Source organism: Cygnus olor, chromosome 3, assembly GCF_009769625.2.
Source record: "Cygnus olor isolate bCygOlo1 chromosome 3, bCygOlo1.pri.v2, whole genome shotgun sequence".
NCBI classification, from domain to species: domain Eukaryota; kingdom Metazoa; phylum Chordata; class Aves; order Anseriformes; family Anatidae; genus Cygnus; species Cygnus olor.
Window position 1 is genome coordinate 109314523 of NC_049171.1, and position 22720 is coordinate 109337242.

The 22720-nt window shown below is 36.6% G+C and overlaps 1 protein-coding gene across 11 annotated transcripts in view; it reads right to left on the bottom strand.

Moving 5' to 3' along the window:
* Positions 1-1766: 1766 nt before the first annotated feature.
* The window catches only part of GPCPD1 (glycerophosphocholine phosphodiesterase 1), a 44928-nt gene continuing 23974 nt past the window's right edge, over positions 1767-22720 (bottom strand). For 10 of the 11 annotated variants that reach the window (XM_040551083.1, XM_040551088.1, XM_040551091.1 and 7 more), the window contains 15 exons: positions 22310-22351; positions 20933-21056; positions 19576-19822; positions 18338-18500; positions 18115-18247; positions 17831-17885; positions 16066-16158; positions 14205-14282; positions 13399-13438; positions 12564-12625; positions 11148-11213; positions 10446-10582; positions 9178-9313; positions 8706-8866; positions 1767-3078 (listed from right to left, as the gene is read on the bottom strand). In XM_040551083.1, coding sequence (XP_040407017.1) covers positions 2874-3078; positions 8706-8866; positions 9178-9313; positions 10446-10582; positions 11148-11213; positions 12564-12625; positions 13399-13438; positions 14205-14282; positions 16066-16158; positions 17831-17885; positions 18115-18247; positions 18338-18500; positions 19576-19822; positions 20933-21056; positions 22310-22351 — 1742 coding nt within the window. In that variant the 3' untranslated portion in view covers positions 1767-2873. Of the gene's footprint in view, positions 3079-5743; positions 5858-8705; positions 8867-9177; positions 9314-10445; positions 10583-11147; positions 11214-12563; positions 12626-13398; positions 13439-14204; positions 14283-16065; positions 16159-17830; positions 17886-18114; positions 18248-18337; positions 18501-19575; positions 19823-20932; positions 21057-22309; positions 22352-22720 lie in introns of all 11 variants that reach the window. The other variant, XM_040551092.1, reaches the window with a different exon arrangement.

Below are 22720 nucleotides of genomic sequence, written 5' to 3' on the forward strand. Positions count from 1 at the left end.
TGCGTAAGCCACCGTCCCAGGGACAAATCTACTGCTACACTGCTACTGCACCAGAGGTTTGCAAAGGACAAATCCTGTCCTCCTGGCCAAGAGGAAAGTTGAATGTGAAGGTGGGTGCACTTCACTCCTCACATACATCCAACACACAAGTGTTAACTCCCTTCCCCAGACCTGTCCTTGTCTCAACCTTACCAGAAGTTTGTCACAGCAATTAAATATCTTGTTGTCCAATCACTCGCATGCAGGGAACTTTTTCTCTCCCAACTACTGTAATATTGGGCAATTTCATCATTCCCCCTTCTCTCTTATTTAAGGGGAACTGAGCCAGAGTACAAAGTAACACAGCTGTCAGGAATCATGTAGTCCAGCCTTTGAGACCAAAAGACAGGAAACTCCAAAGGTAGAAGTGAAATTCTCTCATCTACCACAGTTCTCAGAATTCTGGATTAATTTAGAAACAAAATTACTTTTAAAAAATGTAGCAGTCCATTTGCTGGAACAACAAGCTATGCTCCAGCCCACACTGGGCTCCAGAAAACACTCAAGATACAACCAGATCCTAACCAGCCAGAGGTTAGTTACCACATTCCAGCAGAAAATCCAGACTTAAAAATGCTTGCTGCTTAATTCCGTTCCCTCCGTTTGAAGGGATTTTCCTGCTTTTTATTCCTCTCTAGCTGTGCTCTTGGCCACCAAAAGAACAGCAAACACTATCAGAGCACACTGCAGCACCAGCCCAGCAATGGCCTGCATCAACATGACTCCAGTAGCCAAGGCCAACACTTCTGGAAGCAGAGAGCAAGTTCAGTTATTGAAATAGTGGGTGCTGAGCATGTTTTTGTCTGAAGGTGGTTGTCCACACTCAAACACCCTGGAAAACAGAGGTGCTCCCAACAAAGCCACTATCTTCACCTATTTTTGTTTTGATGTCTGTGAACTGCAGGAGAGTCAAAAAGGATTAAGCTTTTGGAGGACTTGGAAGCATACAACAACATAAATCAGATTGATTTATACACTGGCCCAATGGAAAACTAACAGCTGCCTTTCCAGGCATACACTTACCTTAGTGACCTGCTACCATGCAGGAAAAGAGCAGCTGCCACAGCCACTTAGTTGGGAAAGTCCTCAAAACCCTTCAAAAGAAGTTCTCAGGGGTACACAAATTATAAACTACTAAGAATTAATCACACACATTGACAAGTGAGGAATCTGGACTTGCTCTATCAGGTAACAGCTGCAGGCGATCATTGTTGATGTCAAAAATCAGGTTCAGAGCTCCTTCCCAAAAAGACAACTCACACTTTGAAACAAATTTTTTTTTTTTAATAAAAGACAGTTTCCAGATACCTAATCATGACTGTGCTGTTTGTGCAGGACAAACTTTAAATACTAAAATGTACAAGGCAAATTGAAACAAGCTGTTTGTTCCAAACTGCTCAGTGGTGCAGGCTCAAGCATGTATCTGTAATGGCTTTACTCTTTGTACAATCAGTTCTAAGTAGCAATGACTGTATATAAAGAATATAGTACACACTATTGTTTTCATTGTCAATTTACAAGAGAAAAAAATAAATATTTTTCATTCTTATTATACATTAACACTTCAGTAGAAAGTTACAGCTGTTGTGTTGGCATGACCTGCAACTTCAGGAGGAAAAAGGACATGCATATATCTATTAAAGAATTCTAAACTATGACTTCATAATAAATTACAAAGGATAGGTATCAGCCAACAGCATACAGATTATCTGAATTCAGTACAGTTGTAATTCTTGCTCCAAAAAAAAAAAAAAAATCAAATCTTGCAAAATACAAAAGCTAGTGGCTTATATTATGTAAGAAAGACAAACCATGTATGGTATAGCCTTTTTTTTTCCAAATGTTTGTGAATAACAGGCTTGTGGTTTTAGGCAAAGAAGGTTAAGTAGTTTAGTTAGTCCTTGCACCCTTCACATATAACTAGCACCGTAAAGATGCAAGGACCTCAGCAAACACCTAAATTTCATGCTTAAAAACTAAAGCATGCATTTTCTAGAGTTTGTGCATGGTACATATTTCGTTTATTAAGGTTACTGTGCAAAAAAGATTCTCAGCCACTGACAGGTGTTTCTGTAATTCTGTTAATATTAAAATTATGAGCAACATTCCTAAAGTTTAGCAGGCTTGTGTGAGACTAATGAAAAAATATTCATACTTGTGGTTCACCCCTCACTACTAAACACAGACACCGTACCACTCAGTTGGCAAATCAGAAAACAATGGCAGCAGCCTAAACGTCCATGAAGGGGGAAAAATGAGTTAATATGCACTGTAATTTACTTAAAAGTGTAGAGTTTTTTTTAAATGGCACAAAGCTTTATACAGGTGGATCTATCAGTGCAAATACATATACAGATAGAGGTACCGATTTATTCAGGCTAGATCTAATTTTATGTACCTTACAATCACTCGTAATTTCCTGGTGTCATGTACAGGCTGATGAGCTGTACTACTGAAGTAAAATCAAAATCAAAACTTTTTTTTTAAAGCATTTTCACCATCAGGTCATTGTAATTTCTCTACAATTTAGTTTTTTAACTTCCACTCCTTAGAGTGCTTAATTTTTTTTTTTTTAAAACACACTTAGTGTTAATACTAAATTTACTGCTTCAAAATTTGAGATTTGATCATGGGAAACTTAAAACTGTGTATGTAAACTGCAACAACTATAACTGGCTGAATATTTTAACATTGAAACTTTAGCAAGTATTGTCAGGAAGGAGGAACACAGTTATTGCTATTTGGGGGACTTAAACAAACAAACAGTCAAGGCATGGAGAGCACTGTTCCAATGGTCGAAGTTAAACAGATACAAAACAGCATTCTGCCTAGAATCAGTCCTTTTGCATTTGAACACTCTGCAAGTTATCTACAGTTTTCTCTTCCAGACAACTATGATGACATTTACATGGAGATATGGATTTGAAGTGGCTAACTGTGGGACACACACAGCTTTTCAGCTCTGGTAATTCCTTCTTTAGACGTTCCAGTTGCTCTACTTGGAATATATTTGGTTGTTCGGGATTTGAGTCATATATCCTGAATAAATGAGAAAAAAAAGAGACAAACACTTATCAGTATAACCTGACAGTTCACAAGGCAACTAAATGAAGCTACTCTTGTCTTTTTTTCCTCCTAATGAAGTCATATACCAGCAAGTCTACAAAAACAGGATGTTTGAGGTTAGTACCTTATGTTTTGTCTCTAATCTTCCAATATAAAATGGTATGTCTTCTACACAATAGTTGATTTATGGTTGTTTAAAATTACTATTACAATATTAGGTGAAGAGTAAAAAACAAAACCTGATCTTTATTCATACCTAACACAAATTCAACTACTTACATCATTTAAATAATAAATCCTCTTTACTTGGAGTGAATGGCACTTTATGGTGAAAGAAAGGAAGAAAAACCACTGGTCTACTTTGGTATAAACTTACTGCGGCCAAAATAAAAAGGATACAATCTAATCATCGACATTACTTCTAATATCAGTATGTTATTTATACCCAAAATGTAAACGCTGGCAACTTTCTTCAGTCCAGTTCCCTTCACTTTTATCTACTGCACATATACGCTTTCAGATATTGCAGGTCTCCAGGTTTATCTCCTTCCAAGAAAACTTCTGGAAGGAATTACTGTGGCTTCTGCTTCACCATCTTATGAATATTCATACTGCCTCTCATCTATGATTCCTTCAATCCTTTCTTTCACACAGCAATTTCAACCTATGTCCAAACACAATGGCACAACCAAAACAGAATGCCAGGTGCCTTTAAACCTCAGCAAGACACATTCTGAACTGTTGTAAAGCCTAAGACAAAAATAATAAGCTGCTCAAGGAGTGATATAGTAAATGAGCTCGGAAACAATTCTACAGGGCGTACAGATATTGATCAAGTCCCTTACAGTAAGACCAAAGATAGCAAGCTGTCCAATTTTAAGGTACACGAACCAAAGGCACAGAGTTCAATTACTTGCACAGCACTTACAGCCTAATACAGGACTACGATACGAACCCAAATTGTCTGACAGAAACTATCTGCAATACAACCTTTTTCCCACGATGCAGATAAGACCTTTGCTTTCTTTAGTTAACCTAGCTCACATATTATCAATTGTTTTATGCATTCAAGACATAGCACTGAAGTTAGGAGAAAGGATTTTGTTTGTTTCTGTTGTTAATATAGCAACACCCTTTTATGAACTGCTGTTTTTAAGCCCTTCCCATCAGATAGACAATGGAAAAACAAAGGCATGTTTCCAGGCCCCTTGGCTCTGGAACATGGCTAGGCATGCTGCTAGGCAGCTTCTAGCAGGTATTCTATTAGTTCTTTGCTAAGGCAAGCAGAAATTCTGTAATTCTTGCTTCATATTCAATTCTTTTCAATGAAGACTGCAGAAGCCAGCCTTCCAAGCTCCTTTCAGACTGTTCACTGGAACATCTGCTACAATATGCATAGTGCTTCTTTATGCTGAAGGCAGAGAAGACCATTTGAAGCACAACTACTCTTACACCTCAGAATTTCGTGTTCCCACTTTTTGTTTGGGTCCCCTATTCTACACCTTCAGAAAGGCCACAGCTCCAGGATCTCTCTTACCAATTATTTCAAAAATCAAAAAATCAAAAATATAGTCAGTCACATGGAAATAGCGTTTTGACGCAAAAAAAAATGCACAAAATGACACAGATTTAATCAGTCTTAGCTTTGAAAAGTTTTTGAAATGCTTTTGCATTTATTGCCAACAAAATTTGCATTCGTTTTTGAAAATTACTGATACAGCACAAAGCTTTTGTCTGGAACCTGCAAACTCAACACAAAGCCATAAGGAAAAGCAGTATTTAGAGGGGAGACAAACACACTGAAAATACTCATCGAAAAGCTTTTGGCAGAAGTGTTTCAGGATTACTGGCTTAATGATTTTCATGCAGCTGTATGTATTATTCAACAAGCAGAACTTAGATCATGTAGAGAGAATTAAAAAAAAAAAGATGACAATGCAAAGCCAAGTTAGCACCCACTCCCTCTCCACATTGGTGTTTAATATGTAACCAACTCCTTATAAGAGTTTAACTCAGTAAGAACAGTCTTAAGTAAATGCAAACACAGAAGTATCTTCTGGACCATTTACAAAGTTTATCCAGGAGAAAAATGCCAGATAATTCCCCTCCAAAACCCTGTTTTTAAACACTTTTTTTTTTTTTTTGCCAATCCAGAGAATTTGTCTGTACAAGGTTCAAGTTTCTTCTTTCAGTAAATCTAAACACCAGACTAATAATGAGTTTTTACCATGAGATTTAACTTTTGGTGTTAACAGAAGATCCACAGATGTGCCTTTAATGTACTTTTCTAGATTAGGGCCCAAATAGGAGCCTGGATATTGAGGCAGAGGTGTCACCTTTTCTACAGATTGTCTTTTATACAAGTAGTTCTGATATTTTAAGTTTTGAGATAAATGCTCACTGAACATAGGAAAAAAGCAAAAATATTGTCCTGGAAACTGCACTAGACCATACATTTCATTTAACGACTTTGGGTATGTCTAATAATCTGCAGCCCAAGTGGAGAAAGGATGGTAAAAAAAAAATCTTCCCCCTGCACCAGTGAGCTGGTTCTTTTAACAGCAGTGGCATTGTTAAGCTTCTCGGATTCAGCCTTGCAGCTTTTCCTCCATGCAAAACGAAATCAGACCCTCCCTACCTGTGTTTTTTTTTCCCCGACACTTGGTATCAGCAACTTTTGGTATTCAGCACAGAGCTTTTCTCCCATCTTCGTGAGTGGCTACATTCATTTTGCTCATCTTTACATGGATAACTAAGTTCAGAAAAATAGCTTACAGAAATCATCTCTACCCAGACAGTTCATCATATTTGACATAATTACCAGATGCTAGCCATAACAATAACCCAGGGTCATATCCAAACAACCTAAAGTTCACCTAAAGATTTTAATCCACATGTTCATTTCCTAACATTCTCACAAACAACGCTTATGAGGATGGTTTAAGTAAAGCTCTAGTGAACAGCAACACAAAACACCAGGCACAGGACAGCATCTACCTGACACTTTCAGAAGTATCATGTTCCTTCTAATGGATCTATATTAAGCTTAAAGTTAATTCTATTGTTAACTTTGGAAAATAATTAAGGATCATAAAGGAGCATTCCAATATTCATTTTTGCCTACAGAAAAAATTAGCAGTGTTTAGAAACTATAGTTAACCAGCCTGCAATAGTTATACTGAAAAAAGTGATTGTTTGCTACTCAGTCACACTGAGTAAAGAGAAAAAAATACACTATTGAACTACTGTGTTTTGTTTTTTTTTTTTAAGAACAGCTTTGCAATTGCTATTATTTTTGTGTTCCTCTCAAAGTGTGAAGATGTAAACAAGGTAGAAGAAATATGGGGAGCAAGTGGGTCAGAGAAGTCACGAGTAGTATTACGAATCTAGATGGTCTGAACAGCGCATGAAGGTGAAAGATTTTTTTGTTGTTGTTTAACTCCACAAGGCAACTCAGCATATAAGCAATTCCAATGAATTGGTCAGTCATTAAAAGGTGAGGTAAAACGTGTTTTGCTATCGTGCTGTAACTTAAGCCCACTAAGCAGTACAAAAGAGGCCACATGATGACACTTCGCAGACTTGCAGCCCTGGCATAAATGCAGCATTATTTCAGTAGCATTGAGCAATTACGTATCCGAGCAGGGGAAGCAGCACCAAGACAGAAATAAGGCTGTCACGCATTTTACTGTTTTACCATGCTACTGCTCATCTATTACATCTGGAGTAATTAAAAACTCTGAAAAGACTGGTTTAGTAGTCATTAGAAGCACAGACATCTCAAGAAGAACCCTTTAAGCAGTGATATTTGATTAGAACACCCCACCTGTCCACAGACCAATGATTTATCACTTCAAGCATGGCACAGAATCAAGTTTGGTAACACCCATATGACCGTACACTAAGAGCCAGAGTACCAGATCTTGTGCACACCAGTCCAGAGATTTTTCCATCCACTAACAGGGCCTAAATGTTGAGAGGTCTAACAAGCAGCACTGCTGCAGCAGGGGAGATGACTTGATGTTTCAGTGATTTAAGTCTGAAGCTGCTCCCCAGTGCAAAAGTCTCGTTACTCCTTTTTACCATCCACAAGAAGAGGCAGACCTACTACAGGACAAGGAGGAAGACCACTGGCAAACCAGATAATCTCTACCCAGTCTGGAATGACTCTCAGGAGTCAAGAATGGATTGAAGGGAGTTCGGTAACTTTTTGCACTAGGAGACTACAACTATATAAGTAAGTGTATTTGACTTTTTGACTCTAGACATATTAATCTGACTTTCATTTTTCACTTTGCAGAGAACAGAGCCCTTGACAATTACCTGATCTTCCTCGCCTTTTTTTTTTTTTTTGGTGCACCATGTGCAAAGGAATACCCTTGCTAAAAGTTTGCACAAAGTTTGATGGTTTGAGTCTTTTATAGTTTGACATCTTGACTACACTTAATGCTTTCCTAATTACATATTCTTTGTAATTAGACTGTCTGACAAATTTCAGCTTTCCAAGTCCAAGATTCTTCTTGTAAAAGTGAAATAAACACTGTTTTTGTGCAACTACCTCCTGCTATTAGTATCTTCTAAGATATAAGACCTGAAACTTCTGATTTTTGAAAAGACTTGAAGTAAGTCGTTTGTTCAAAGATTTACCACAGTATTCTGATGTCCACCTGAGCTGCAGAGATACCTTAACCTCTGAAGTGATTATTTTTGGCAGTTTGCCCTGAGAGTCACTCCAAAGGTATTTTAATACAAAAAAATAGTAGAACTATACATGAATGCTCATTGCAGCTTTTCAGTACTTGAAGAGTAATTATAAAAAAGATGGAGAGCAACTCTTTGCTCAGTTAGATAATGACAGAAAAAAGAGGAATGGTTTTAAACTAAGAGGGGAAATTTAGATTAGAGGTTAGGAGGAAATTCTTTACTCAGAGGGTGGCGAGGCACTGGAGCAGGTTGCCCACAAAGGCTGTGAATACCCCGTCCCTGGAGGTGTTCAAGGCCAGGCTGGATGGGGCTTTGGGCAGCCTGCTCGCTCTAGTGGGTGGCATCCCTGCCTATGGCAGGGGGGTTTTAACTAGATGATCTTTAAGGGCCCTTCCAACCCAAGCCATTCTATAACTCTATGAGCTCTGAAATACAATTTTCCCCAGCCTTGTGTTTAGTTAAGTGTAATTCATTTGTTTAAAAGTTGTGTTAACAATTTCCATCAATAAATGTAGACAGCTGAAAATTTCAGTCAGACAGTTAAAATAACACTGTCCTCACCACACTGTAATGCACAGTTGAAAAATTACTGTCAGAAATGTTAATAGCGTACTGAAGAACTAGTGCATGGCCTACACATTTAGAGTTAGATTTTATTTACGTTAGCCTCATGAGAAACAATAGTTATTCTGATTCATATACACAGCTGAAAGAATAGGAATTAGTATATCTTTTTCTGCAACTGGTTTTATGGGCTTGTTGTGTTTATAGTAGAAAAGGAAGATATTCTGCACCCAGTCAATCATAAAGGAATGTGAAGCTTCACAGGATTCAGGATACAACCATTTCTTCAACTGAACTATTCTACTTTTTCTTTTTTAAGCACAATAACATACCTGTCATATATTAGCCCATGAACACCATATTCTCTCAACTTCTTCCTGTTATCTGGGTCATTTGCATCATCTCCCCACGAGAAAATAACTAAGCCTTTAGATTTGGCTCTTTTAATGAATGATGGATTCCTCAGCAGGTCTTCAGAATGCACATTAACTCCCTGAAATATAAAACACTCCAATTAAAAACCTGTTTCTGAAAAGTTCTCACATTAGCTTTTTTATTGACACTTGTAGCTTCTTATAATAACTTCATATAATAACTTAGTACAATTAAAGGGTTTAGCCCTGTATTTTTTAAGCAACATACTAAATAGAAATTTCAAACAACAGACATTATTTTGGTAGTTACTAATGTTAACGCATTTATGAGTTTGTTTGCCATTTTGGGTAAAAAATAATGGATTTGCAACAATCAGTAATAATTCAATTTAATTTTATTGCAGAGAAATACCAGAGCTTGTCAGCTTACCAGCAAGTTTTCAAACTGTGCAAAAGTAATGGCAATTGGAGTTGTACGAGATCTGAGATCCATAAGTTCTGGATAGAGCTTAGATTCTCCTTGGGTGAGAAATAACACAGGATACTTGTTTTGCTTATGCCGGACCCTGTTATAAAAAATGTTTGCAAGTAGGAAGTTTAAAAGCAGTGAAATTCAATCTTACTGTTTAAGAATTACTCCCTTTACTGCATGTGCATTTGAGTGGTGCAACAAGATGGTACTGCATTTTCATAGCAAGTATGTGACAAACTGCTCCAACAGTTTGCCATTGTCAGAGATTAAAACACAGTTGAAGGGAAGCTCGAGTTCATGTTCGACTCCAATCCACACCCACAAAATGCTTACATAAAATCCTTGAAAGCTATCTAATTCTGTAATTTTCTTCTCAAATGTATAATAGAGCAAAACAAAAACACATGATAAGAAACCATCGTGTTTAATGTACAATAATTAACCTTACTAATGTAATTTTCAAGATGGATAATACCAATTAGGGGCATGAAATGACAGTAGATGGAAACACAGTTTCGGGATTAATGTGTTATACACTTTCACACTTGTTTTGTAATTCTTTTATCAGTACCTTGATTTGGTTTTGCCCTATTTATCCTTCCATAGTATTTCATCAATGCAGACTCTTGTCAAATGATGTTTCTATTAAGCCTTTCATTAATAGCGCTCAATCACTTCTTGTTACAAAATACTATAGCATCTTGTTAATTCACACATATCCCAGCTGTTTGTTTCCCAGTTATTTCCTGTTTTTTCTGTGCTGCAATATATCTGACATTCCACAAAAGGAATTCTGCTTACCAAAAAGAGCCACCGTAGGTAATTCAAAGCTATTTAATTTTCTGTCCTCTTAAAAAGGCAGGTACATTGAAAAAAATCTAACAATTTTTTGTTTGCAAATTAGGCTTGTGTACCCCTTAAGTATAACTGAAAAAGACTTTGTGATACCGTAAGACACCCTTAATTTTTCTTGTTGTGTTAAGACTGAAGCATTCAGGAAGGCACTTGACAAAAATATCTACTTGGACTTCATTTTCCTACTTTTTGTCACAGCTCAGATATCAAAGGGGTCTAATTCCTTGTTTCAATTCCCATCTATTTTTGTGCCCAAAATTTTAGGTCTAACTGGAACTTGATATTAGTGAATAGTTGGCTATACCTATGTTGAAAGTAAATTTAATCAAATTAAAAAAAAAAAGAAAATATATTGTTTCTCCTTAACTTACATTGTACAAATATCTGCATTAAAAGAAGAAAAAACAATTCTTCTTCTTCCAGCATTCATCAGAATCGTTTTTAGAATAATATCTAGAAAGAGGTTCATATCAAAGTAAGTTGACAAGTTGCCATCCCACTGTCCATCCTATTAAAAAGAAAAGACAAGTTTCAGCCATTTTAATTGATGCTTACTAAAATTACTTTAACAAGCTATAATCTCTCTTTCAACTTGATTAAAGAAGAACTGAGTTTGCAAGTCTGAATACAGAAGTCACTCCTTCAGTCTCCTGAATGCCAGTTACAGCTCTACAGGACTGTCTCAGAAAAGTAGCTGAATTCGAACAGCAGGATTGACTGAAAAATTCAGTCTTCCCATCTAAGGGGAAAGCTGCTATGAAGTCTTCTTTAATTTTGAAAATACAAAGGAAATCCATGGAAGATCATTAAAAAAATGCAGAAAAAAGCAGAGCTGCACTATGAGCTAAGTCCTACATGTAGTCCTACAAGTCACACATGCTTGTGTATGTTCAGTTGCAAGAGCGGAGGTGATATACTCTGTTTTAAAGATAGTGAGCCATAAAACAAAAGGGTCACACTAAAATAAAAATACTTCTTTGTTTGTAGCTCATAAGAAACTGCCATATCAAATTGCAAGCCTTAGCCATGAACACAGCAAAGTATCAAAGTAAATCTCCTGTACATTCACTTACCCTTTGTTGGCATATCCATTTTATTTCTATGTTGAAGCCAACATCTTCAGAAACTGACTCCAGGACCTGCAAAGATTTCATTATGAAGAGACTCCACTGCTAAGGGGGGTCAACTAAGTACTATTGGGGTAATTACTGGGAGAATACACTGGAATTTAACCCCAATGGGGTCTAACAGTCAACTAAAAACAAACAGAAAAAACAAACTAAAACACACAACACCAAAAAACCTTAATACATTTACTTTTTTCTACTTCAGTTTAAAGCTAGGAAATACAGAGATGTTTTGATAAATTTTCTTTTCATGATTTGATCAAGTACAAATGCAAGTCAATTCACCTTTAACACTTGTGATAAATGCCCCATTTATACTCCTCAAACAAATGTTTTATACTTCTCTAGAAAGTTTTTTTTTAAATACAAAAAGTACCTTCAGTAACAATAGTCCTAATTATGAAATCCATGAGCTTACCATTATGATAATAACAAAAAAGTGAAATTCTTGTAAAGAAAGCTTTTAATTAAAAGGTGACTAAGTCAAAATGCAAAACTAACAAGAATGAAATTAAAAAAATGCTAGATGATTCTTTAATCCTACGAATATGAAGGTACAGAAAAGAGTAACATTCCCTTTCTTACAGGAAGAAAGTCAACTTTGGAGAACCAAAACGTGTAGGAATTGAACCTCAATAGTTCAGTCCATTACACAAAGTTCTTTATTATATGAATAATTTATATTAATTCTCACATAATTATTAACTGGGTACTAATAATCGTTATAGTCCAAATAGAAAGCAGTATTACTGTATAAAACAAGTCCCTAAAAGACATGCTAAATGAGCAGTCTAGACATTAGGAAGAGAACATGAAGGGGAAACAAAAATAGCAGTTCCAGAAAAGACGTTGCAAATGGTATCAAGCTATTTGGACAGTAGTTTCTGGGAAAAACAAATCAATACAAAGCCAATAGTTTGCAAATAGTCACAAAGGGAAACATTTTAGATATTTACTTTTGTTTTCTTTACGTCTGGCTCCGCTACATGGCCAAGACTACACAATGAACTCACAAAAGCCTTTCCCCCACACAAACCTTAAATTCAGCAAACAATTGTCAATGCATTGAAACGCCATGCCCAGATGGTTAGCCAGCTGCTAAACTGAGAGTATCCTGAGCTACACAACTTGGGATTCTGAATTAAGAGCCTTTGAAGGTATGGAAACTACTGATTTTATGTGCTGGAGAGGCTCCAGTGTCCAAAAAAAAAAAAAAAGCCTAGATTTTCAGTTCCAACACTGATATTGGATGGTTAAAATAATTATAAAAAAGAATATCCATCAGTACATGAGTAGCACAAAGAAAACTGCATGTTTGCGTGTTCTATAATTATCATCTCTTGCTCTACGTTTACTGCTTACTCTCTGCAGAGAAGGAAACGGCTGGGTCTCATAAGCAGAATTTTCTTCTTCTTTAAAAGATGCTGAAAATAAACACAAAATATTGGATCAAAATAGATAGTAACACTCCTAATCCCAGCAAGAAGTAACTGGCTCAGAACCACAAGACCTTTAAGAATGAAAAACTGAACCCGGTTTATCTTTTGATTGTTTAAGTCTTCCCTCTAACACTGACATACTCCCAACAATGGTGTTGACAATTCCTGTTCTGCCAGCAGAAATTTTTTTTGGACAGAGTATTTGTCAGAAGCAGCTTCTCCCATACCTCACTCTTTTAGTCACTGAATCACATTCAGTGGAAGCAACCATGCCTGTCAAGGTTTATTATTTTCTCTTTTCCCAGACAAGTAGGATATGAGAGATGCTTTGCACGATTTTGACGTCCCCATGAAGGAGATGAATTACAGCCTGAGACTTATAGATAGCACAAATAAGATGCCCCGTAACAGTTAGCAAAGTTCTTGACTGCAATTCTGCAGAGGTGCCAGAAAGGCAGAGAAGCATAAGAAAGAAGCACTATGGGCAATTACACTTTGAATACTCATCAATATATATTTAGCTATGCAAGCAACTTCTACCCTTCTGTCTCCTCTCTTCCAAGGGAGTGACTCCCATTCAGGTGTTTACTTCCCAGCAAAAAGCTCTACAGACAGCTTAAAATTAAAGTAACTAATTAAGCATTTATACACTTTCAGGGAAAAGCCAAATACCATTAGAACAAGTTACTGCAATTACTGACTATGTATCATTACATTGTAATAAATTAATCCCAAGACTCTTGCCAACAAGTACGCACCATTGTGATCTTTAACTTTCAGGGCAGTCACATGAGCCAACTAAGAAGCATAAAAAGAATAAAATTAACAAGTGTTCCACCCACAGAGATCATATTACAAGTAAAACACAATTTCCTTCTGATTTTTTTTTAAACTTTAATTATTATTATCTATTTATTTTAAGTTTAGAAGTCCATTACAGACACAGTGGAAGTAACTGGAAGTAAAAACAAACATCATTCTTGGTTCAGCCAGCTGCTTCCTTGACTGAGCACAGGCATCTCAGCTTGGTCTTCAGTGGCCCAGTCTTATCCCTGACCCCCCTTTTATGCAGGCAGACAATTTCTGTTTGGAACATGCAGTGATACCCAATTTAATTAAAATCAAGTAGTTCTAGCCAGTTTGTCCAATCCAGGTTGTTGAATCACGGACCCTTCTGAACCTCTACCTGCGCCTCCAAGAAGGAAGCCAACATAATCTGGATCTCTCTTGTTAACAGGGAAATATAAGAACTATACAGACTTGATGAATGGTATCTTTCTTCCAAAGCATCGACTTTAAATTAACTCAACCAACACTTTTTTTTTTTTAAACATGAATGGTAGCATAATGATGTGAACCCATACAAGCTATTTCTAGAAAACCTTAGTAATGATATTTATTCAAGCTGTAATGATGGTACAAGAGTACTATACTTGAAATTAACTACTTATTCTACTTGTACTACTTGTGAAGCTTATGCTCTCCCACACTATGTGCAGTTACTCCAAAAATCAAAGCTACAAATCCCACACCTAGTGTATCAAACCAGAAAAAGTAATGATACCTTCAATAACTGCAGTTGGTCAAATGTGAGCTCTTTGACTGCAATCTCAAACAACTCCAAAGGCTCTGTATCCAGTTTCTTTGAAGAGAAATAATACATAATGAAGCATCACTGAAAAGTACTAAAAACATGTATGTTTTTAATGTTAACATGAAAAGCCATTAAAATTTTCTGACTTTTACTGATAACAATATAAATGCTATAGTAACAACTAAGATGATCAGTTATCAAAAGACAATGTGAGCACTCAGAACCATAAAACAGGTGTCAATTTGAAAACCGGGACTTGGTCATTCATGAAAGTCATAGGTTCAATGTTCTTCCATGTTAACCTTCAAAAAAGGTTAATACATTTATTCTGTAAAACTTGATCACCTAATTTATTCAGGAAAAATTACATCCACAAGTAAAGAAATCCATTGAAATGCTCCAAGACAGCTCAGCTGATAATTATTTATCCAATGTCTCTGAAGCTTATACAAAGAGACAAGTGTCCTGGTAAAATTGAGACAGCCCTCCCCCCTCCAAGAATCTATTGCCAAAAAATAAATAAATCTATCAATATGTTTTTCACTTCCTTTTTTTGACGATAAAGAAATTCATACTCAGCAAAACAACACTGATTCACTGTGTAAGTACTTCCCTTTCCAGAACTGCTCAAACCCAAACTTGCCTCTTTGCACTGTGGTTGAGTACAACTATTCTGGATCAAGGGAGAAGACCAGAAAGAAGAATAGCTCTGTGTTTAAGTCACCAGCTCTTAGGCCTATATTTCTCTCATTATTAAAAAGTGTTATGTCACCATAAAAACACTCAATTTTTATGCTTCGTGAAACTTGGATATTTAAAAGGCAACTGTCTGGTCAGAGCACCATTTAAGGAACAATTACCCATATGCACGAATAACAGTACTGTTCACTGCTTACATTATCCTACTCTCAATGCTTACAAAAACAGCAGAGTTTTGATTGAAAAAAGTAACTACTGCAACAACTGATAACTTGAGCTAGGAGAGGAACAAGACGCTTTCAAGTCCTGTTTTCCTGCTCCTAGCACATCTGTTCTAACTCCTTTCCTTCTGTCCCACCAAGCAAACCAAAGCAGTTCTTCAGCCTCACTTACTGTCCCCACAAGGCATGAAGTATACCGTTTACCTCACAGGTAAAGGAAAGATCAAAATGCAGAAGGAAAAGAGGTTCAAGAAAGAATGAGAAAAATTAATGGAAACCTAGCCATTTGTGGTTAATCCAATTTTTCAGAAGCTTTCTAAATCAAGAAGATTCACTTTTCTTCCAATTTTCTGCTTTCCATCCACTGGCCACTAGTGGGATACAAGGTAGACTCTGGTTTAAGCTAATGTGCATTTATGAGTACGTAACACTATAGTTGTTCTAAACAGTTAAGTACCAGCAGTGGTGAGAAGTCATGCTGAAAATCACATCAACTCTCCCTCAAAAACAACAAAACAAAAATCAGATCGGAACAAAACAAAAACCCACAAACCAAAACCAACCCACAAACAAAAAAACAACCAGAAGGTCTTGGGATCCCTTAGATTCTCAGAGTAAGAGGTACTACTGATCCCAGTGGAGTTGTGTGCATTTTTCTTTCAAACCATAAATAAACAAAAGCTAAATAACTGCAATTTACATTTAAAGAGATACAGATCAGGCATCTGAAACACTGTTGCTACAACATCAAAAGGAAGAACTCAACTTCCCAGCCATACTTTATGCATACAGTAACACTACATATTTATTTCCTTTCCTTGATTTCCCAGAATTATTTCTATGAGAAAGAAAAATTAGTTTCTGGATTGGTCACACCAAGATAAAAACACAGACATGATCATCATCCTTACCTTTTTCATTGCCATGCAACATGTGAGATCATGGTAGACAATAGGCACATGATCTTTAGAAAGGTGTACATCGAATTCCACATATGCTGCTCCCTACAGAAAACAGAAAAACATTCACAACCGAACAAAACAAAAACCCATTAACAGTTGATGCACAAGGACTCGAGAACTGCAGAAAACTCATAAGACAAGTTTCCAAATATATGCAGGTCCTGGACATCTACCAGAAGTTGTATGCAATACTGGTCGTCACCAGTCACATCTTACTCAAAAATTAAAAATAAAAATTAAAAATAGGGAAAACAAAAACAAAAACCAAAAGGACAGAGCAGCAGCACTGTAACACGTGCAAGAGTAGAAACTGCTACATCCAGTATTCTCCTATCATTTTCACGTTATGTTATTTTTATGTTGTATGTTATTTTTGTTAAGCTTAAAAGGGAAGAAAGATTAAACGAGAGCTCCAAGTATAATCTTTATGGACATGAAGGCCCAGAAAGAATGGGAAACACAAACAATTTTTGATTTATTTTGACTGTCTCCAAATCATTCCTTTCTGAGCAGAAATATTTTTGTAGTGGTGGCTTCCAGTCTTCTCATTCCGCAAATAATTCAGAATATTTTTCTGGTGATGTTATTATTTTATAGTAAATTTCTGCCTCAATATACTTTCTGCAGACTTTTTAAAAGCGTCTAGAAACCTGATGTATCCACCGGAAAATTAAAAAGTACTATTTAAACAGATCATTTCATAACTGCAGTTTTCATTTGCTCTCCAGTCAGTGCGTGGTCTAGACGCTGTCTTCAAATTCTACTCCGCCTCCGAAATGAGGCTTTTGGGGAATTAAAGTGCTCAAGAATAAGAAGCCAATAAACATAAAGGGATGGCAGAAGAGTCTGGAGTATTAGTAACTACAAAGGATGTCTGGTAAGAATCCACACTAGTGGATTCTTCTGGTACTGTTATAGTACCAGAGAAGTCTCAGAAACCTACAAGTTAAGCAGCACGTGATCTCATAGCAGCATCTTACTGTGACTGTAACCACAGCTCTTCAGTGAAAACAGGAGCTACACAAGGAATGTCTGAATGTGCTCCATAGCACTGACTCCAGCTACTCTGCCTCACTGCCTCTTTGTCTAGACCGATCTTATCACAGATCACTTCAAGAACAAATTTTTGGAAGGAATAAAACCAACCATCTAGGTCACAGAACTTAAGCATTGGAGGAGTGTATCTCCAAATTAAATATCCCTCAAGTGTTTTAAGATCCTAGGAGTCAAAATCTTCATTAAAACAACCACTGGAACAAAGGGCTGTTCTATTCTAAGAACTTATTCTTAGAACTCAGCTCTCAAGTCCCTTTTTTGTAAACCAGTTTGAGGTACTCTGCAGTCCCTGAGTGAGACCTTTACTGCCTAAGAGTATGCTGGCTCTAGAAGAGACAGACTTCATTCATCTGTTCAAAATTATTGACAATCCTACATCTCTGCAGGGTTGAAGTTAAAATTTTCCCTGAATTAGAATAACACCAGAACATTTTGGATGGAAGGGGTTTTTGAAGAACTTAAGAATTAAAGTTTAAACTAAGCTATTTCTTCCCTTCTTATTTCTTCGGGAACTTCCACTGCTTCATAATTTAATGCCTTTTTCTTTTTTTAATCAGCATATTTAAGATTTATTGTACTGAATCTTGAAAACTAAGCATACAAGCCAAGCTAGTTTTAACCATACAAGCACTGTGTTCATGTAAATGTGTGTACGTACATGACTTGCAGCATTCCTCAGAGAAGCGATAGTGTTCTCTTGAACTTTAGCAAGTCTGAAATAACGGCAAAGGAAAAAGTTTTATCAACTGCACGATGAAGTTCACTGAAGCAACAGAAACATAAATTAGAAGTCTTTGTTCTATGGAACACTCATGTTAGATATAGAAAGAGTTAAAACAGTTATGGATTGTAGCTTTTAATTTGAAACCAGCTGCTTCCTCAGTTGGTATCCATGAAACCAAACATTAAACAAAACAAACATTAAAACACAAATGAACTTACTTAGCTGTTGTTGTAGAATTTCCTGCTCCCCTGTGTCCAACATCTAGAGTTGTTCTTGGTTTCCAGTATTTTGCATATGAGGCCTTCATATCGCAAGTGTATCCCTGGATTGGCTTAATAATTATGTAGTCCACTACAAGGAAAGATATCAAATGCTTCACATGTCATCAGAAAATGGGTGACTTCCACTGAAGTTATCTACGTCTGTTTGCATCAACTGTACCTCGAACTTTTCCAATTGTCTTCCTCGGATTTCTGCCCATGATAGCAAGTGTAAGAATTCCAGCACTCTTTCCAAATTCTGCAATTGTGGATGACAGGAGGCAGGCAGAACCTACATGACCTGGAAGCTCATCATCTTGCAGTACTTTCTCACCTAAATCTTCCTAAAAACAAAGAAAGAACCAAAACACCTACTGTTATATGCAGGTGAGAATACTAACCAACTCTGCTTTCTCATGGAAACCTTGGTCCTCAGCAAAACCTACACAGTCACTAACATAACGAAATCTCCCATGTGTTACAGAAGACACAAGTTTCAGACTAAAATTTTTCATATAACTATGTTGCAAGTTACAAATAGGAACATGAAATTGTTGTTTGAAATCCAGAAAACCACGTACGTTAATCTTTGAAAAAACTCTTAGATATGGTAACCTTTTCAGACCAAAAATGCAATGTATGGAATATACTCTCTTCTAAAATGCCCAAGTCACACTTAGAGCAAAGTTCAACTTAAATAATATGTAAGTTTGAAAGAGCTCTGTACTCATTTGCAGAGAAGGAAGACGGCAACTAGCAAACAGAACAGGAACTTGATCATTGTTAATTTCAGGAACTATGTAGCAACTTTACAATTGCAATTCTAAGTGATTTAAAGGCATTTTTTGACCAAAGAGAACGCTTAAAACTTTCTTCTCCATAAACAGTATGAAAAGACCAAAGTTATTTTCTTTAAAAACTACGAATATTTAACTTTTCCTGAAATACTTTGAGTGCAAAATAACTAGCAAATGAAGTAGCGAGAATCTGCAGTTTTAATTTGTACTAATTAGTTCATATAATTTTTTTGTAACTTAAAATCAAGATGAAATGGTTGTATTTTAACCAGTCCCTATATACATTGTTAAAATTCAGAGAGGATAAGCAGAACTCACCCATTAAAGGATAAAAATCAAGCTAACCTAATTATATACAGTACTGCACACTAAGATTTGAGTCCAATTTGTATTAACTATTCTCAAGAAGGAAAAAATGTGAAACTTTGTGTCATACTGAGACAACTCAAAAAAAATCTGTAAAATGGTGCATTAGCAAACAGACTCATAAACCATTTACATAAGTAGCATCCCAAAGATATCAGTTTGCAGGCTGATGCCATCAGCGGAATCTTCAAAGTAATTGACTCCTTCAACTCCAGAATGCAGACTAGAGTTGCTTGTAAGTGGTAAAGCGACATACCTCGAAAAAATCAAAGATTAATTCCAAGTTATCAGGCTCCATGGTTTGTATAGTGTATTCTATCCATCGATCGGGCTGCAAAGCATAACCACAGTCTGGTTGAGAGTGTCGGCATTTATATTCATTGTTGGTTATTAAGGAGAACTCCACAGTGTTTGCCATTTTCTGAGGAACTGTAGGGGATGTTTTTTCTTGGCCCTCTTCATCATCCTCATCTTTCTCCAGGCCTTCTAGAGTCAATTTTACTCTACTCAATCAGAAATACAAAACAAATGGTTAACTTACAGGCGTGTCTTCAGAAACACCAAAAAATTAGAAAGCAGCTTGAGCAGAAACTCATACAACACAAGAAGTCTTCTTGACACCACCAACTACAGAGAGCTGTGCATGCAGCAGGCCCTAACAGGAGTAGGATTTTGGAACCACTGCTGTCTAAATCCTATTTCAGTCATGTTTAAGTGCTCAGTTACTTCTAGTATCAATTACTTCTAACACTGGAACTTGGGTAAATGGGAAAACTATAGTAATGGTCAGAGAAACAGTGCCAACACTACCTACAAAAGACACAAAGCCTTCACCATGTAGTACAACTCTATGTGCTGGGATAAAGCTTAGCAACCAGAGTTCCAAAAAAACATGCACACAGGAAGGGGAAACAGGGTGGGGAGGTGGGAAGAGAGAGCGAGGACAAGCGCCAGACCACAGAAATTCAAACAGGGAAGGAGAACAAACACCTGGGTCAATAGTACAGTCCTCAAAAAACAAAACAAAACAAAAACCACATGCACACACACAAAAAAAACCAAACACAACTCTTCTCCCCCAGCTTCCACATCCAAGCTACTCCTTCGGAGAAGTTATGAAAAGGGAATACAGAAAACTCCCTGAAGTATAGCAGACCACTACTTAAGAATGCTACAGTTCTAGCCAAGAAGCAGGAAACAAACATCAAGGCAAAGATGGAGTAAATATTTGTGAAGGATGCCTGTTGTTCAACTTCTGCCATCACAATTGCTTCATACATTTTTGATAGCTTGGAAGCAACCAGCAGAATCGCAAGAGCTAAAAAGTATTAACTCAGCAGTGAGACCAAAACAGCTTTAACTTTTTGACTTCCTTTGTTAAAACACAAGAGTTTGGACACTTTTTCAATAATAAAATGAGGAAACTGAAACATCACTGATCTAATATTATTACCACATTTTTACAAAGCACTTAAATACCTGGAAATTGGCCTGACAGCACAGCCCTATTAGTAACCATAATGCTAAAGGCTAAATTCATTAAGAAAAAAAGAACCAAAGGTACTGACAAATAACACAAGGTAAATTGCTACCAAAGATGAGCAGGCTCTTACCTAAACCTTGATGTTTTAAATTTCTTCTTTGTTATCACTACAGGGGGTTTCTCAGAATAATGCAGACGCAATCTGATTTCTGTTTGACAGGTCAGCCACCCAGCATCCACAGTTTCAATACCATCTGTCAAAGAATAAGCAACAGGAATTAGAAAGACAACTTAATAACTTGTTTCACTTTCTAAAGGAAGATCTAAACAGTTTAATATAAATATAGTTCCTCTGACACCACCTTCTAGCCAATCCTCCTTTATCAACAGCTTTATTCAATAGTCTTTCCAAGGCAAATGTTGAGAGCATCCTTTCACCTCTTTTTTCTGAGCTAGCCAGAACAAGCAACAGATACTGCAGTTGCTCACTGGGTTTTAAGGTAAAAAAAAAATAGGAACACCGATCCTTCCCAACTTCACGTGGTAACTGTCTCAAGAAGAGTATTGAGTATTCCAGTATTAATTTTATTTATGGTATTAACAGCTAAGTAAATCTCTACAGGTACACAAAACCATCCCATATCCAGGGATCTCTCAATACATGGATGAAAACTGACGAACTCTGCAGACTCAGAAGCAACTTGAGACTGTTTCAGTTGAGATACAAATGTCAAATTAGCTCATAAGCAAGGGCAGTAAAGCAGTTTAAGCATGCAGGACAAAATATAGTAACAGATACAATAGGGAAAAAGCAGGGACGAAAACCCTCAACCTAACCATCAGGAGGAAAGCCTACAAAGAAAGCATAAGCTGCCAGGCCTCATGCCAAAGTAGACTGCAGTTTCCAAGAGTTGCTAGAAAAATGTATCTTTTGATGATATGAGAAAAACTGAAAAACTTGAAGACAAGATGTATGAGACATGACAAAGAGTTAACTCAGGTGCCAAGGGGTTGAGCATTAACGGGGAAATGGGTTCTAACAGACAAAAAGCAAGACACATCCATGCACAAGAACATGAGGTTTGAGCTTATGAGAGGTTTTGGCAGTTACGTGCACACCTGAAGAGGCACATTTTTGTACATTTTGTCTAAGTGACATTCTAGTCGGGAAGAGTTCTTTCTAAGGCTAGTTTCAAAGCGAAATCTAACAGCTTAATCTGCATTTCCAAAAATACATGCTTATAATCTAGAGTTCACAAATTTTGATCTTTAACACCGATACACTGATAATCTTTAAACTCATCTTAGCAGTCTTCTATTAACATTAGGAGTTACGGCCTGAGCGTGTTCACAAACGCTAGATACAAAACCAACCGTACAAGCCGAGGAAGCAATCACAAGCAGAAAATTCATGTTTAAAACAAACTAAGTATTTCACAATATTTTGCAACTACAGTGCTTCATCTTGTTAACATGTATATGGTAAAGATGAATGTATTTCACTTACTATGGATTCCAAAGTATCCATCGTCAATGGTCATTTCATTTTCTAGAATTGAAAGGAGGGGAGAAAAGAATGAAAGATGCTAATTAGTATTCATACTAAAAGGAATCATTGCCAAAGTTAAATTAATTCTATTTTTCCACTTCATTACTAAAAAACATATTTAATAAAAAGTAGGAAAAAGTGAAACAGACAAAACAAGCATGTCTATTGCAACCTTCTATACAGTTTTTTCCAATTTTATGCTTTTTCTACAGGAAAAACTTATCAACACACAAAATGCCCTAAGATGCCTGCGTTACCTGAAGTAATCTGAACTGAGAAAAAGCAAGAAGGCTGCATAGTTTTGGAGTTTGCTTGTAACATCTATGTCCTACTAGAATCTAAAATGCTTGTTAGTGTCCAAGACATTCA